Source organism: Sinohyriopsis cumingii, chromosome 3 (assembly GCF_028554795.1).
Source record: "Sinohyriopsis cumingii isolate HCF-2022 chromosome 3, ASM2855479v2, whole genome shotgun sequence".
NCBI classification, from domain to species: domain Eukaryota; kingdom Metazoa; phylum Mollusca; class Bivalvia; order Unionida; family Unionidae; genus Sinohyriopsis; species Sinohyriopsis cumingii.
Window position 1 is genome coordinate 149,068,178 of NC_142963.1, and position 15,736 is coordinate 149,083,913.

Here is a 15,736-nt window from a genome sequence, read left to right on the forward strand (position 1 = left end):
TACAACGGTCACTGCATTGAATCTACAGAATATATGCTGAAGTCATGTCTTTATTAGGGTATTGAGTAAACAAACGCTGACTGTTGATAAACAAAACTTACTAGCCCATGGGACTAATAACATTATGATAGTTACTAGTCCAACAGGAAATCTACTAGCCTCAGGCTAGTGGACTACAGCTAATTTCGAGCTCTGTATATATATATATATATATATATATATATATATATATATATATATATATATAGAGCAATAAATATGGGATAATATTCCAATTTCACAGATCAGGTAAAATGCTATCACTTCTCCATTTTCCAAACTCCCCACACCCATCCCATATTTATCTTTCCAAGTAAAAAAAAAAATTTTTAATTCCGAAATATTACATTAATTTTGCGACAGAAACATAAAAAGTGTTTACCTATAATATATTTGTCAACATTATAACTGTATTCGTATGAAAATCAAGAGATTTTTAGTTTGTTTAACACATTCCATGCACAATTTGACTCTTGGGGTGGGGTATGTCTAATATAGAAACATTCAAAGTTCAGAATTTTTTAAATGACAGATTTTAAAGATTGTCAATTTAATTGTAAAGATTTTTTGTAAAGATTTTCATCATTTTGTTTATTACATAATTCAGGTGTGAGCATTTGTGTATTCATGGCTAGCTTGCAGTATAGTTTAGCAGCAGACATTATATCCAATTTTTAAATGTCAATTAATTTCGGTTTACAATCAGCACTAATCAGCAGTCAGTTATCCATCATTTTCAACATAGATGTGATGGGAGTTAAAATTGTGACTTAGGAAAAGCTTATTACAATAAGTAATCAGATTTTTTCTTCTTAAAAGTGTACCATTTATCATAGAGTATTAAGGTATACAGCACTGAATGGGTGACACATAGCAACAGGTATACAGTACTGTATGGGTGACACATAGCAACAGGTATACAGTACTGTATGGGTATGGGTGACACATAGCAACAGGTATACAGTACTGTATGGCTGACACATAGCAACAAGTACACAGTACTGTATGGGTGACATAACAACAGGTATACAGTACTGTATGGGTATAGGTGACACATAACAACAGGTATACAGTACTGAGAGACCTTTTGAAGGGGAATCCTTCATATTTAAGGACACCCATATTTAAAAGATAATTTGATGTCCTGTTAATTATTTCAGGTATATCCTGTGTTCAGTTTGATGACACTCGAATTGTGAGTGGATCTTCTGATAAAACTATCAAGGTCAGTAGTCATTTTTTTTAGTCTTAAATAGCTAAAATTAATGTTAGCTATTTGATCCCATATACATATATATCTGAGAGGCAACATGGCCTGATGACCTATACTGTAGATTTGGGAGGTTTTACCAAAGTCCTACCTTGGTTCATAATTGTATAATTTGTATTTTTATTTCAACTAGATGGGTGAATCACTAGTAATCTACATAGAATGTTTCCTTTTAATGGCCCAGATTTTTGCCAGTAAAATGATGCAACACAATGCTGTTATAAACGTTGATCATTGCAAAGTGTGTAACGTTCCAACAAAAATGAAAGTTTAAAATGTTGGTCTAAATATACACTGGAGATTCTCATGATTACACAAGAGCATTATAGAGTGGTGGTGAATCACTACCCCACCCCCATTAAGGGATGGGATCACTTGTTTTATGTATATTGCTTCCTCAACCATTTTTTTCATAGTGTGATCTTATGTTGCAGACCTTTTCTAACTTCTGAATGAGTTTGGGCAATCTCGATGAAACATCCCAAGAAGATTACTTGTGTCACTGTTCATCAAGGAAAAATTTATACTAGATTTTATGAATCCATAATGAAGAAACAGCTTGGTCCTTAACACATTAACCCCTGGAGGTTTTTGTACTTTTTGCCTGAAAATCGAGTAGGAAACACTTTTTGAAAGCTAGTTCTGAATAGATCTGAAAACACCAAATCCCCGGTGATCTTTCAATAACATACTGCCTAGTTGTGTTAGAAGGGTAAAAGTTTGATTTCTTTTTTTTTCTTTCTTTTTTTTTTTCCTAAACAGAGCCATTATTTTTGTATTGAGACCATTGATTATTCCAAATTCCCATCTTATCCTACTTTTTGCAAAGGCTCATCTGTCTGTTTGCAGTTCATACCGGTTTGCCTTAGATCTGAGACCAAAAAGTCTAAAATCCGGACACAAAATCGGAATCCGACCACGGGCAAATTTTGGGTAGAAAAAAGTTGGGTCCAAAAAATGAGGTTTTTTAATCTGTATTTTGTAGTGCAACTAGATATTCCAGATTATTTGGTATCATTGTAGAGCTACATCTGTCTACCTTTCTATAATACCACCCACTTTAGTGTATCTTGCATGACCATGATGCTACAGAGCTCGGCAGCAGGTTGCTACCTCATGCCCCGTTAAGTCATCGCTGGATGTTAATGTGGTAAGCAAGGCACTTAAGGATAATCACTGATGAGTTAATTGTTTACTTTTTAACATTTTGAAAAAACATTTTTTACTTAGTTCATTGTCAAAACTATTCCAAGCCACAAATAGGTTTTTGTGGATTGGTCATTTGTAATGCTTTACTTAGTTAAGTATATTTCTGGATGTCTACAAGTCAGGTAAAAGTCAAGAAATTTTGTTTGATTGAATGCATTCACAAATAATCTCCAGTCACCATGATGATAGGGTCCCCAGGTACCCATATGATCTCAGGTTCTCGCCTTTACAGATCACTGATATATCACCTCTCTCAATGTAGGTTTGAGTCTCGGGCTTGGCCAACATGGATATGTGAGAAAGCTTGTCTGTAGCTTCCCATGGTTCAGTGGTTCATCCTGGGGTTTTCCTCCACCAAATATACTCGCTGCCATGTATAGCCAATCATGTGCTGAAAAATGGCATTAAACCCATAAGAACAACAACAACCATGATCATGCATAAGTTATGATAGGATGTAAGTTTGTTTGAATGGATGCATTTTCATTTAACCTCAAGTAGCCATAAGTAAGTTATGTTTTGTCAAGCATGAAATTTCCCAAAGCTGTGATCAGTATTTTTGTTGCTCTTGTTTACTGCAAGTTAATTTTGAAACCTTCAGGTTTGGAACATCCGGACCAATGCCCAGTGGTCAGTGCAAACTCTGGTTGGACATAGTGGAACTGTCCGCTGCCTGCATCTGGAAGGTAACAGGCTGGTCAGTGGCTCTACAGACAAAACTATCAAGGTATAGCACAATTTACATAGTCCCAGTGTAAAGATAACCACACTCTGTTAATTAGTTCAGTACTTTCTATTAAATTAATGTTTTATGAATTAGAAAGAGGAGATTTTCTAAGATGTTGGATAACTAATTTATATTTTTAAGAAGAGATCATGGTTTTCTTTTGGCACCAAGTCATATTGAATGCTGGGGTTCCAGGGAGGCAATGCTGCAGTGTCAGGAATGCATGATCTAGGAGTTACAGATAATTATAATGTTAAATCGCCACCAGTGTATTATTTTGGATGCTTCAGTTATTTCTTTCTTGATAAAATATGCTCAGAGTTGAAAAGTTTTATCTCTGAGTTGTTTCACTTAGGCTGTACAATTATAATCTGTAGAAAGACTGTCACTGTCACCACTGCAGCATTGATTCAAGGGTCAGTGCAAACTATTGATAAAAAAAAAATATCAGGTGGGTTAGGGTTCTAGTACCTCAAAATTGAAGAATTGTTTTACTTAACAGACTTAAGCTGCAAAATATATCGGTATTCAGAAGTTGGCATGAGTGTTATTGTAATTCCATCCGCAGTAGGTAACCAAGTAAACATCCCAGAAAATTACTCATCACTGCACTTACCAACTATTAGTGGGATATACAAAAACGTATCCATTTACAAATATATTTTTCTACTCGATAAAAGCTATGCACAAAGCAGATTTTTGTTATCATGTCACAAGGTTGATAAATCTATATTTTTCACAAAATTTTATTGGTTACAACAACTTAAAAATGGAGGTCACATGCTGAGTTACCATCAGGTGAGTAAATAAAAACAAATTTATATGGCCATTGGTCAGTTGTTTAAACAATTATTATGAATGAACTCCAGTTAATATTTTACACTTAGATACATTCATAAACAGATCCAGGCCTAAGTGATACACCAGTGCAATTTACTCATCTGAGTAAGTCTATCACATAAGAGTCTGTATCTTCTTTGTGCAAGTGCAACATTTCTATGTCACTTTTGACATTAATGTATACTTTATAGAAAAGTTACAAAAGTATCTCATGCCTTAAATGTTTCTTGAGACAAGGACTGTATTTCTGTGACTGGATGTGGTTTTTTGGAAGGAACCTATATTGTTCAGCTAATGTTTTATTTAATGTGAAAATTAACAGATTTCCCAATTTTGTGCATTCCAACACATACACAGATGTCCTGTCATAATTACATGTTCCCACTTTCAAGTCACATATTAAGCATTTATAAAAAGAAGTATATAATATGTGAACATGTTTGTAACTTTGCCGTTTTTTTTACAGGTGTGGGATCTGTCAACTCAAGAGAGCTGGTCCAGTATTGCTTGTAAAGTCACCATGACAGGACACCTGGACACTGTCAGATGTCTACAGGTAAATTCATTATCTGGTTGAGGTAATATACCACTGATATGTGTTCAATATCTTTGTAAGTAAAGTACAGTTTAATTTACACCAATTCTGTCACTCAGATGAAAAACATTAGCATATCCTTGTGAGTACAGTACAGTTTAATTACACCAATTCTGTCACTCAAATGAAAATCATTAGCATAACATTGTGAGTACAGTACAGTTTTGTTACATCAAATCTGTCATTGAAATGGCAACAATCACCATATCCTTGTAAATACAGTAGAGCTTAATTATATAAATTCTATCAATGAAATGAAAACAACCATAGCATATCCTAACAGTTATATTTAAACAGATTTGAACAGTTGAGCTTTGATTAATTTTAAACAGATTGATCCTTGTCAGTGTGTCAGGTTGAATTGATTGATCAATGGAAGTCATGCTAATATGGCCTAATGACCCTTTATGTCATCACATTTTGCTTTAACAGTTTGAGTGTTATCATCCAGTCATTTTAATGTTTTAATACCTTAAAAATTTTAGTCCTTAATTAGGCACCACACTAAATAGTCAGCAAAGCCCTATAATCATCACATTCTTCATCAGAAGTCTGTCTGTCTGTCCATCTGCCTGTTGAATAATTTGGCTTCTGCAATATAACTTTACATAGAAATGTTGAATTTAAACCGGATTTGGTATGGAGTCTTATATTGATGTGACCTCAAAATAAGTTGATTTTCAGCTTTTCTTGTCATCGTTTGGAAGAGCTATGACCCCTGATAGAATTTCTTTTAATTTTAGTTTCTGTGGCATTTACTGGAAGTATGCCCCCTGCTTGCCCAAGTTCATGACTTTAATTTCCATGGCTTAACTTTGCCAAGGCTTGATGGATTTTGATCAAATCTGATAATCAGCTTTCTGTTGATTATATTGATGTATCAGTTTGATTTTGCTCAATGTAGAACATTCCACAACATTTTACAGGAGTTGTGCCTCCAGATTGTCTACCCAATTGATTTTTGCTTCTGCATTTTAACTTTACCAAGTTTTGATTTTAATCAAATTTAGGATGTGACTTTACATTGATAAGACTCTGAATGAGTTTGATTTTCAGCATTCCACAAACATTGCTTATTAGAGTTATGCCCCCTGATTTCCTGTCCTCTTGGTCTTAGTTTCCACAGCATTACTGTATCAATGTATGTTGGATTTCAAACAAACCTGCTGTGTCAGAATTATGCTGATAAGAACTTAAGTGAGTTTAATATACAGTATTCCATGACATGAATTTTTGCCTGTCCCTGATTTTTGCAGAATAGAGAACAGCTGTCTTCCTATATTTCCAATCCTTCTTTGCTTTCTGCAGTATAACTTTACTAATTTAATCAGATTTATCGTTCACGTGTATATTGATAAGACCTTGAATGATTTGTATTTCTAGCATTCACTGTTTAAAAAAGTTATGTCCCCTGATTACCCTTTCCTCCATCCTGGATTTGCAATAAAATTTCATCTGTAAAGCCCAGTCAAGCACATTTTAGTGAGGATGGCCCAGTGTTATATCACCAGTAGCTCTATTTGATTGAGCAGTCAACCCCTGTAAAGAAGATCTTGACCAGAACAAAAGGGTTTATTATTTGTAACCTGTTCAGTACTATGGATCACATGTTAAGGTTTCATTGTAACCTGCCATGGATCATATGCTACAGTTTCACTGTAACCTGGTATGGATCATATGTTAAGGTTTCATTGTAACCTGCTTTGGATCATATGTTAAGGTTTCAGTATAACCTGCCATGGATCATATGCTAAGGTTTCACTGTAACTTGTCATGGATCATATGTTACGGTTCCATTGTAACCTGCTATGGATCCTATGTTAAGGTTTCAGTGTAACCTGCCATGGATCATATGTTAAGGTTTTACTGTAACCTGGTATGGATCATATGTTAAGGTTTCATTGTAACCTGCTTTGGATCATATGTTAAGGTTTCATTGTAACCTGCCATGGATCATATGTTAAGGTTTCAATGTAACTTGTCATGGATCATATGTTAAGGTTTCATTGTAACCTGCTATGGATCCTATGTTACAGTTTCACTGTAACCTAGTATGGATCATATGTTAAGGTTTCATTGTAACCTGCTATGGATCCTATGTTACAGTTTCACTGTAACCTAGTATGGATCATATGTTAAGGTTTCACTGTAACCTGGTATGGATCATATGTTAAGGTTTCACTGTAACCAGGTATGGATCTTATGTTAAGGTTTCACTGTAACTTGCTATGAATCATATGTTAAGGTTTCTGTTTAACATGCTATGATCATATGTTAAGGCAGGGGTTGACAACCTGTTTTACATAGCATGTCACTTTTTTCCGGATTAATTACAAAATTTACGAGTGCATGCCACCAGTAAGAGAGTAACACTATTGAAATCAAGATTTTTTGGCTGCCCTTCACGTGCCACACAAAACCTCTCGTGTGCCATAGGTTACTGACCCCTGTGTTAAGGTTTCATTGTAACCTTCTGTGTATCATATGTTAAGGTTTCACTGTAACCTGTTTAGTACTATTGCTTGCATGTTATGGTTTCACCATAAACTGTTTACTGCTCTTGCATGACACTGACCTGCTATTGCTTGCTCTGCATTCCAAGCAATTTGCATATATCAACATAATTCACTGCTATCTAAAAACACCCACTGTGCACTATCATTCAGTAAAATCCATCAGACCTTTTAAAATTTAGAGACATGGTTATGGTCATTGGTGAGACTAAGTTATGATCGTTGGTGAGACTAGGTTATGATTAAAGCTGTATACCTGGATGTATATTCCAATTACAGCAGAACCTAGTCAAACTGAGCATTTTTGTTTCTATCTATTTTGTTTGGATTGATGCAGAATCTGAATAAAAGAGCAAAATACATATTGAAATATGAAATTACTGCCATGAAACTTACCTTTGTTGCTAGTACAGCTATTTAAATGGATTCTGAATTAGTGGGATTTTGCTGTACAGTGTTATTAATGAGTGGGATTTTGCTGCACAGTGTTATTAATGAGTGGTATTTTGCTGTACAGTGTTATTAATGAATAAGAATTGCCCTCTCTACTTTCCTTTTCTTTCTCAGGTAGATGACATCAAGGTGATCAGTGGTTCCTATGATAAAACTCTCAAGGTGTGGGATATTCTGACTGGCCAGTGTAAAAGAACTCTTAGGTAAGGCCATCTCTTTTATATTACTTAAGTCATTTCTTTTAAAGAGTCAGGGAAACAATAACGTGAATTAATGTATTTTCATGAGTGTCAGTTTTCAAGGTTTTGCACACAAAAATATACATTTTCATTAGTTTTCAGATATTGGATATTGCCCTGTTTACCATAAATACTCGCTTGTAAGTCAAGTCTAACTGCAAACAACATAGTCCTTGATCAGCTGTCACATAATTCTCTGGTAGTTCAGGGTGTATGTTATATGTTCTACTGATTACTTTAAATAAACTGCATGGACCCAAGTCTGCCAGTACAGTTTACAATGGCATATCTGGGTCTGTACATTTTACAGATGGATTTTTCAGTACATGCAATACACCATGATTAAAAGTGAATTTGGAATAAGCATTGTCTGATTTACCTAACAGAGGTGGATGTTTAAATTTTATGGCCATTATTGAGATGGGATCAAAATGCATTTATTGGTGTCAGAACATTCAGATCCTTTTTCCAGAGTTATGTACCTTTTATGATAATGAATATGATAAATCTTGTGTGATAAAAAATCCTTCAGCATTGATGAATTGCATAAATGTTTACATTATTAACATGAGGACAACAGCACATATCATTTTGTCTTCATGGTCTGATATTTCTTCCAAAGTTATACCCCTTTATGTTGGTCAGTGTAAATAGTAGTGATAGTTCAGTTATGTGTGATTACAACCACAGCTTTTGATGAATTGTTTTGAAATTTGGCAGAAATTATGTAAATCTAATGATCATCCCCTTTCTTCTTTTATCCATTGTTAGTGGGGTTGTTATTACCTGTAAAATGCATGCATACATTTTGCTATAATTATAGCTCGTTAAAACTTGCACCACTCAATCAAGAAATGGAAAGTGGGGGTGGGGGGCATCTGTACCATCTGGTTATCCATACTGGTCATAGGCCAGAAGAGCTTACATGATGGCCTGTTGTCATCTGGTAGCACAAATTTGTTATTGCTGCTTCTTATAAAATCTTAATGTTTTCTGACCTGTCAGTGCTGTATTATTGATTCTCTGACTGAAGTAGTTGTAATTCAGTTTTGGGTCAATTAACCTAAACTCTGTACTGAAATGTATCAAAGCAATGTGCAGCACCAATATGTCAACTTAAAGCTAATATCTATTACAAATTATAATCCAATAATCCAAGTGGAGATTATCTATTATCATCTTTATTCTTTGGGGACCAGAGAGGAAATATCAAGTAAAGAAAGATAAATTGTTACTAATCTAAGGGTCTAAAATTGATTGAAAAATGTTTAAGTTTTTCCAGTATACATGTAATTCAGTGTTCCAATATATGTGTAATTTGGTGTTCCAGCAAAGGATCTTTTTTGTTCTGGATAGGTGTGTTTAGTGATAAGTACACTTTTGTTGAAGGAGGAGGGTATTGTTTGGAGTAAAGAATCAGTTTTTGCAATCAAAGACCTTCATTCCAATGATTTTTGCAGAAATAACAATTAAAGGCATGTTCTTATATTTATCTTACATTAAATAAACAGGACATAAGTGGAATAAATATAAAATCACAAAAGTTTTAAGGTGGTGATGTGGAGAGAGGAGGTGGAGAGCATGGTGCCTTTTATTTCAATCTAGCTAGAGCACTGTAATTTACTTGTAAGAGTACAGACAAAATATAAGAAACATTTTCCTGACAAATGTCACTGGACATGAAATGACTTTGAGAAACATATGCACCAATGTTTTTGAAAAGCATTTAATTAATTAAGTTTTGCTTATTAAGTAATTATCTGAAAGTTTTATGAATATATTTTTTATTTGCCTTGGACTTGTATAATTATCTGCTTTGAAAAACTATCTTCCATCTTTTAAGTTATCTGCACATTTTAGGCTAACTGGAAAAGACACATGTCAGTTGGTTAGGCTGTACAAAAGAGACTATATTGGTCACAGCAAATGTAGCAGGTGTAAGGACGATGTTGATTTTATGCAGGATTTTGATCTTCAGAAGCCTAGGTGTTTTGAAATAGAAGCCTAATTGTCATCAAACAGAAGTCTAGGTGTTGTCAAACAGAAGCCTAGGTGTTGTTAAACAGAAGCCTAGATGTTGTTAAACAGAAGCTGATGTGTCTTCAAACAGAAGCCTAGTTATCATCAAACAGAAACCTGGTTGTTGTCAAACAGAAGCTTTGGTGTCTTCAGGTAGAAAGCAAAGGTGTCTTCAAGCAGAAGCCTAGGTGTGTTCAAATGGAATTCTATGTATGTTCAAACAAAAACCTAGGTGTCTTCATGAAAAGGAAGATAATAAGTTGTATACCTAAAAGCAAGAAAAAGGTTTTTGTAGACTGATATTTTATATGTCATGGCTGTTGTTCCAAAAATGACAATTGTTCCAAAAATAACAATAATATTGAGACTGAGCCCAAAGATGTTGAAACCTATATTAAAAGGAATTAAATCTGACTGAAATGGGAAAAAAAATTTATGTTGAGAGCAACACTTAATAGCTGAGTTCAGTTAACTTAATATATATATATATATATATATATATATATATATATATATATATATATATATATATATATATATATATATATATATATATATGTATGTATGTATGTATGTATGTATGTATATATATATAATTGTTTTATCATTGTTTCAGAGGTCACCAGGCTGCTGTTCTCTGTGTGCATTTTAATGACACAAAAATCGTGTCAGGTTCCTGTGATAAAACTATAAAAGTGAGTATCATTTACAGGTGCCAGACTTCTAATTTTGTTTTGTATCTGCCAAACATAAAATCAAGCATATTATCTCTGACATATTCTCTCCTTTGGTCTGTACATCCCTTGGTATAATTAGATTAGTTCTACGTAACAGACTTGGTCCAAAACTTTCTGAATGGTGATATAGAAGAAACATATTGATTTGTGTGTTAAAAGGTCAAGGTTAATGTGATTGAAGGAAGAAAAGTGTTTTCCAGACAATGGCATTAGTTCTGAATCACAGTCTTGGACCAAACTTTGTGAATGGCATGTACTTGGTGGTAAGGAAGAAACCTATTCATTTTGGAAGCAAAGGTCAAAGACCAAGGTCACTGACTGAAAGAAAAAAAAATGGTTTCTGCACAAAGACTTTATTTCTCTATAACAGACCTAGGCTACACATTGAGGATGGTATGCAGTTAGAATATGGTTGAAGCCAACTCATTTTAGTGTCAGAATGTCTAATTGTCAAGGTCATTTTGGTTGACCAATGAAAAATGGTTTCTGCACAAAATATTCCTTTCTTTACCTTTTATCTTCACCAGTGCACAACAACTTATCATTACATTTTTCTTTTGTTATTATGATTTAAAACAATCTTATTAGCCAGGCCCTTTTCAATTTTTTTTTTCTTAAGAAAACCATGCTTACCTGTGCCACTTTTCTGTACATAATACTCATGAAGACTATATTTAGAATATAGGATCACTCAAACTCATATTTCTTAAGTAAGATTTTAATTATGAACCAATTACTGGACCTTGTTTTCAAATAAACAAGATATCTTTGCTAATTTTACAAGTAAAATACACTTTAAATTAATAAATAAACATCATCTACAAACATATCTTGATATGAAAGACACAATGGTACCGTGAGAAATTCATTAATATGTGTATGTATTAGTCTATTATATGAAATCTGTATACCATTACAATATGGAAATATGAAATTTGTTTTGTAGAATAAAAACAAAATAGAAGGAGAAGAAAATATAAAAATATTTTGTGGCCACAGGTAGGTTCAAACTGCCAATATTCGCATTAGGAGTGCAACACTTTAACCAAATGAGCTTTGCAAACACTTATCACATGAGGTATCAGATAATATATAAAAGCCTGTATGGTCTTCTTATGTAAGATTTTAATCGTGAACCAAATTCTTGACCTTTTCTTCCAATGAATGAGATACCTTTGCTAATGCTACAAATGAAATACTTTAAATGAATAAATAAACATTGTCTGCTTACATATCTTAATGTGAAGACATGATGGTACAGTGTGAAATGGCATTTTGCATGGTGATTTAGATACAGTGATGAACACTGAAAATAAAGAACAAAATTGTGTTTTGCCTGAACACAATGAAACAGTCTTTGCGGACAATGATTTCTTTTGTGCAAGTATGGATTTTGATTTTTTAACTGAAGTGGTGGCCTCACCTTCAACTGAAAAGTGGGCATGGCTTTAAAGCAATGTTTTTCTCTGATTGACTGAGATGTACATCATGAATCTCCACTGTTCTGTATTATTGTACCTTTTGAATCCATATATCGTTACATGTAGGGGATCTCAGTAGTTTCCAAGTTGTGATTCAGGGGCCTAATTCTAATCCATCAACTGCACACAACCTAGTTCATGATTGGCTGTCACATAATGCACTGGGTCTAAGTTGTTTATTCTACTAATTACTCCTAACAAAACTACATGGACCCAGATCTGTGGGTGCCATATGCAGTGGCAGATCTGGGTCTGTGCAGTTTGTAGTTAGACTCAACTTTTAAGTGAAATTATATGGTGCAGTTACTTAATATGGATGACCTTAGAGACAAGTTTGACTGTATATACAAAACATGTCCCCATCCCCTTAGTCCCAACCCCAAGAACTATCAAAATTCTAAAACCATTGTGTACATGTACAGATTTCATAAACCATATCCCAAAGTTTTAAGTTTCAACCTTGAACTGTGCAAGAGGAGTTGCATGACATTGCAAATACACACACACACACACACACACACACACACACACACACACACATAACAGTATTATATAATAGTCCCCCCATCCCTTTTCTCTAAAAGGTTGTGTGATAACTTGTGAAATATCTTGTTGCATTCAGGTGTGGAATTATGAAGGAGAGTGTGTGACGACACTGACTGGACATCAGGATGCTGTAACCTGTCTGCAGTTTGACTCCACCAGGGTCATCAGTGGCTCGCTGGATTGCAATCTTAAATTCTGGGACATCCATTCAGGGGATTGCATCAGCACCATTGACTGGAAGGCTTCTGAGGGGCACACAGGAGTTGTCAGGTAGTCTTATTTGACATACTAGAGTTGTCAGATAGTTCTATCATTTGGAACACCTCATGACTTTTCTACCGAAATACATTCATGTAGTGAATCAGATACAGTGTGAGAAAGGTAAATCATTTGGAGAATGCAAAGAATTCTGAAGTACACTAAAAAGAATAGATCCATGTCAAAAGCATTATGATACCTTTATGGAATTATATACATAATTTTGGTGGAAGAAAGTTCTCTTGTGAATTAATGCTTGAAGAAAAAAAAAACTTATAAATGTTTCAGCCAAGATTATGTTATCTGTTTCACTGGATATGTTGCCATAAGTAATGCTTCAGTTTTTTATGATGTGCAAATGACATTTTGGGGTAAACAAAATACATGTATATGCAATGGTAGCCGAGTTTTTTTTCAGATCATTTGTAGAAAGACCAGATTGATCTAAATATCTAATTGATAGTTTCATGTGGCATATTAGTAACCCTAAGGTGATGTAACACACAGGTTCGTCAGGTCGTTTTGTGTTATGTAGGGAGGGTTTTCAGGTAGTCTAATGTGATAGCCAGGTGTTTGCATTTAGCCTGATAGTGGGAAGTTAATTGGTTTTTATTATGGCATGCATACTTTATCAAATGAAGGAGTATTCCACTGTCTTAAAGTGAAATATAGGAGTTGTCAAGCAATATCATTTGGCATATTGTACTTTCTTTATCTTACAGAAATTATAAAATCTTTTTATTAGCTATACTTATCAATCTTGACGATTTACCAAAATAGAGCTTATTCATCAGTTACTGTCTGCAAACGTTTGATGGAGCAAATAGAAATCATTTCGAAGTCTTTCCTGAGATGTATAGCATACATTGCACATAGCAAGCTCTATATGATTGTTATTCTTACATATCATTTGATGACTACATCAATGTTTGGCCAGAATAAAAGAGGAAATTTTCAAAATAAGAAAACCTGTGCTAAAAAAGCAGATGCTGTTGACTGATATTTGATTATAAATGCTATTTGAGTGTGGCTGATGTCACCAAATTGCAGATGTTGAACCAGCTAAAGGTCAGACTGTACCACATGACATTATCAATTTTATTTTGTTCTGCAGATGTCTGCAAGCTGACAGCTGGAGGTTAGTGAGTGCTGCTGATGACAAAACAATAAAGGTAGGTATGCATGCAGTAGCAAGGCTTTCGGCATTGTATAGTGTTGCAGAAAAATGCCTAATCAAGTAGTGATTGAAATAAAGCAGTAACTTGTGAGAAGGTATGTTGAAACTATACCAGCTACCTATCTGGATATGTGTTAGTAAGTAACAAAGATTTCTAGTGGAAATGACTTAGGTACTGTCTTCTTATTTATGCAAACTAATTTTACTTGGGGTTGATGAATTTCAACTAAATTTGGCAGTTTAGATTGATAAGACCTTGAAATTTTTTGAATTCCTGCATGTCTTTTGCATCATTTATGTCTCCTGATTGCCTGTCCTCTTGACTGGTTTTCTCAGTCTTGTTAAAGATTGTTGAGTTTTACCTGGGCAGAGTTAAATATCAATCCAAGTGAGAACTTTGAACAGTTTTTAACCAGACCAATTTAACTGAAACTAAATTTTTATTGGTTTCAGATGATTGCATAAAACTAAAATTTCTTGGTCTTAAGTGGATAGCTGAAGATGGGAATGGGAGATGGTAGTAGGTTTGATGTAGTATGGCTGATATGTTTATTATGGATAGATGTTGAATGCTATGTTCACAAATCCTGATTAGACAAGATTACATTTTTTGTTGGAGCCCAGCTAGATGAAATTGGTAGAGCTCAATAGTAAATATTTCTGTTAATAAAATATTTGGTTTCTGCAAAGTAACTTTATTGGGACTTGTTGCATTTTAATAAAATTCAGTATATGCCATTATGTTGATGACACCTTGGAAGAGTTGCGTATTCTTAGCCTTCTTTGTCATCATTTACAGGAGTTAAGCCCACTAGTTGTCCGTCTATATAACTTTTCTTTCTGGAGCCTAACTTTACCAAGGATTGTTGGATTTCAACCATATTTCGCTTGCAACTTGGTATTCATAATACCTTGATTAAGCATTATTTCCAGCATTAAGCGATGTCATTTACAGGTGTTATGCCCCCTGTTTACTGTACCATTTGGCTTTGGTTTCCACATTGTAACTTTACCAAGGATTCATAGATTTAAACCAGAGTTAGCTTGCAACTCTATATTGGCCTTGAATTTGTTTGATTTTCAGCATTTGATAATTTCATTTACAGGATTTTTTCCTTTTGATTAATGCCACATCATCTTAACTTTTGCTTCTGCAGTACGACTCTGTCATGATTTGTTGTATTTCAACCAAATTTTGTCATGTGGCTTTATATTAAGGAGACTGAGCAAGTTGTTTTCAGCATTCCACGACACTATTTACAGGAGTTATATCCCCTGATAGTCCATCCTTCTGACTTTGGTTCTCAGTATTACTTTACTAGGCAGTTGTTGAGCTTCAACCAAAATTTGACATGTAGCCTTTTATCAGTGAGAATTTATATTAGTTTAATTTCCAACATTACTGTACTGGCATTACTATCCCTGGTTGTCTGTCCTTCTAAGTTTGGTTTCTTCATCATTACTTTACCATGGATTCTTTAGATTAAACCAAATTTTGGGATGCAGCTTGATATTGATGAGACATTAAACGAGTTCCATTTCCATCTTTTCATGATACCATTTAGAAGAGTTATGGCCCCTGATTCAGAGTAATTCTAACTTTGGTTTCCACTTCATAACATTTTCATTGATT

General features: G+C 34.2%; 1 protein-coding gene across 1 annotated transcript in view; it reads left to right on the forward strand.

Moving 5' to 3' along the window:
• Positions 1 to 15,736, forward strand: part of LOC149804125 (uncharacterized) — a 71,063-nt gene that overhangs the window by 38,501 nt on the left and 16,826 nt on the right. The window contains exons 7-13 of the mRNA XM_089954092.1: positions 1,200 to 1,264; positions 3,120 to 3,245; positions 4,552 to 4,641; positions 7,761 to 7,849; positions 10,521 to 10,599; positions 12,745 to 12,938; positions 14,041 to 14,098. Of these exons, the coding sequence (XP_089810218.1) occupies positions 1,200 to 1,264; positions 3,120 to 3,245; positions 4,552 to 4,641; positions 7,761 to 7,849; positions 10,521 to 10,599; positions 12,745 to 12,938; positions 14,041 to 14,098 (701 nt within the window). The remainder of the gene's footprint in view (positions 1 to 1,199; positions 1,265 to 3,119; positions 3,246 to 4,551; positions 4,642 to 7,760; positions 7,850 to 10,520; positions 10,600 to 12,744; positions 12,939 to 14,040; positions 14,099 to 15,736) is intronic.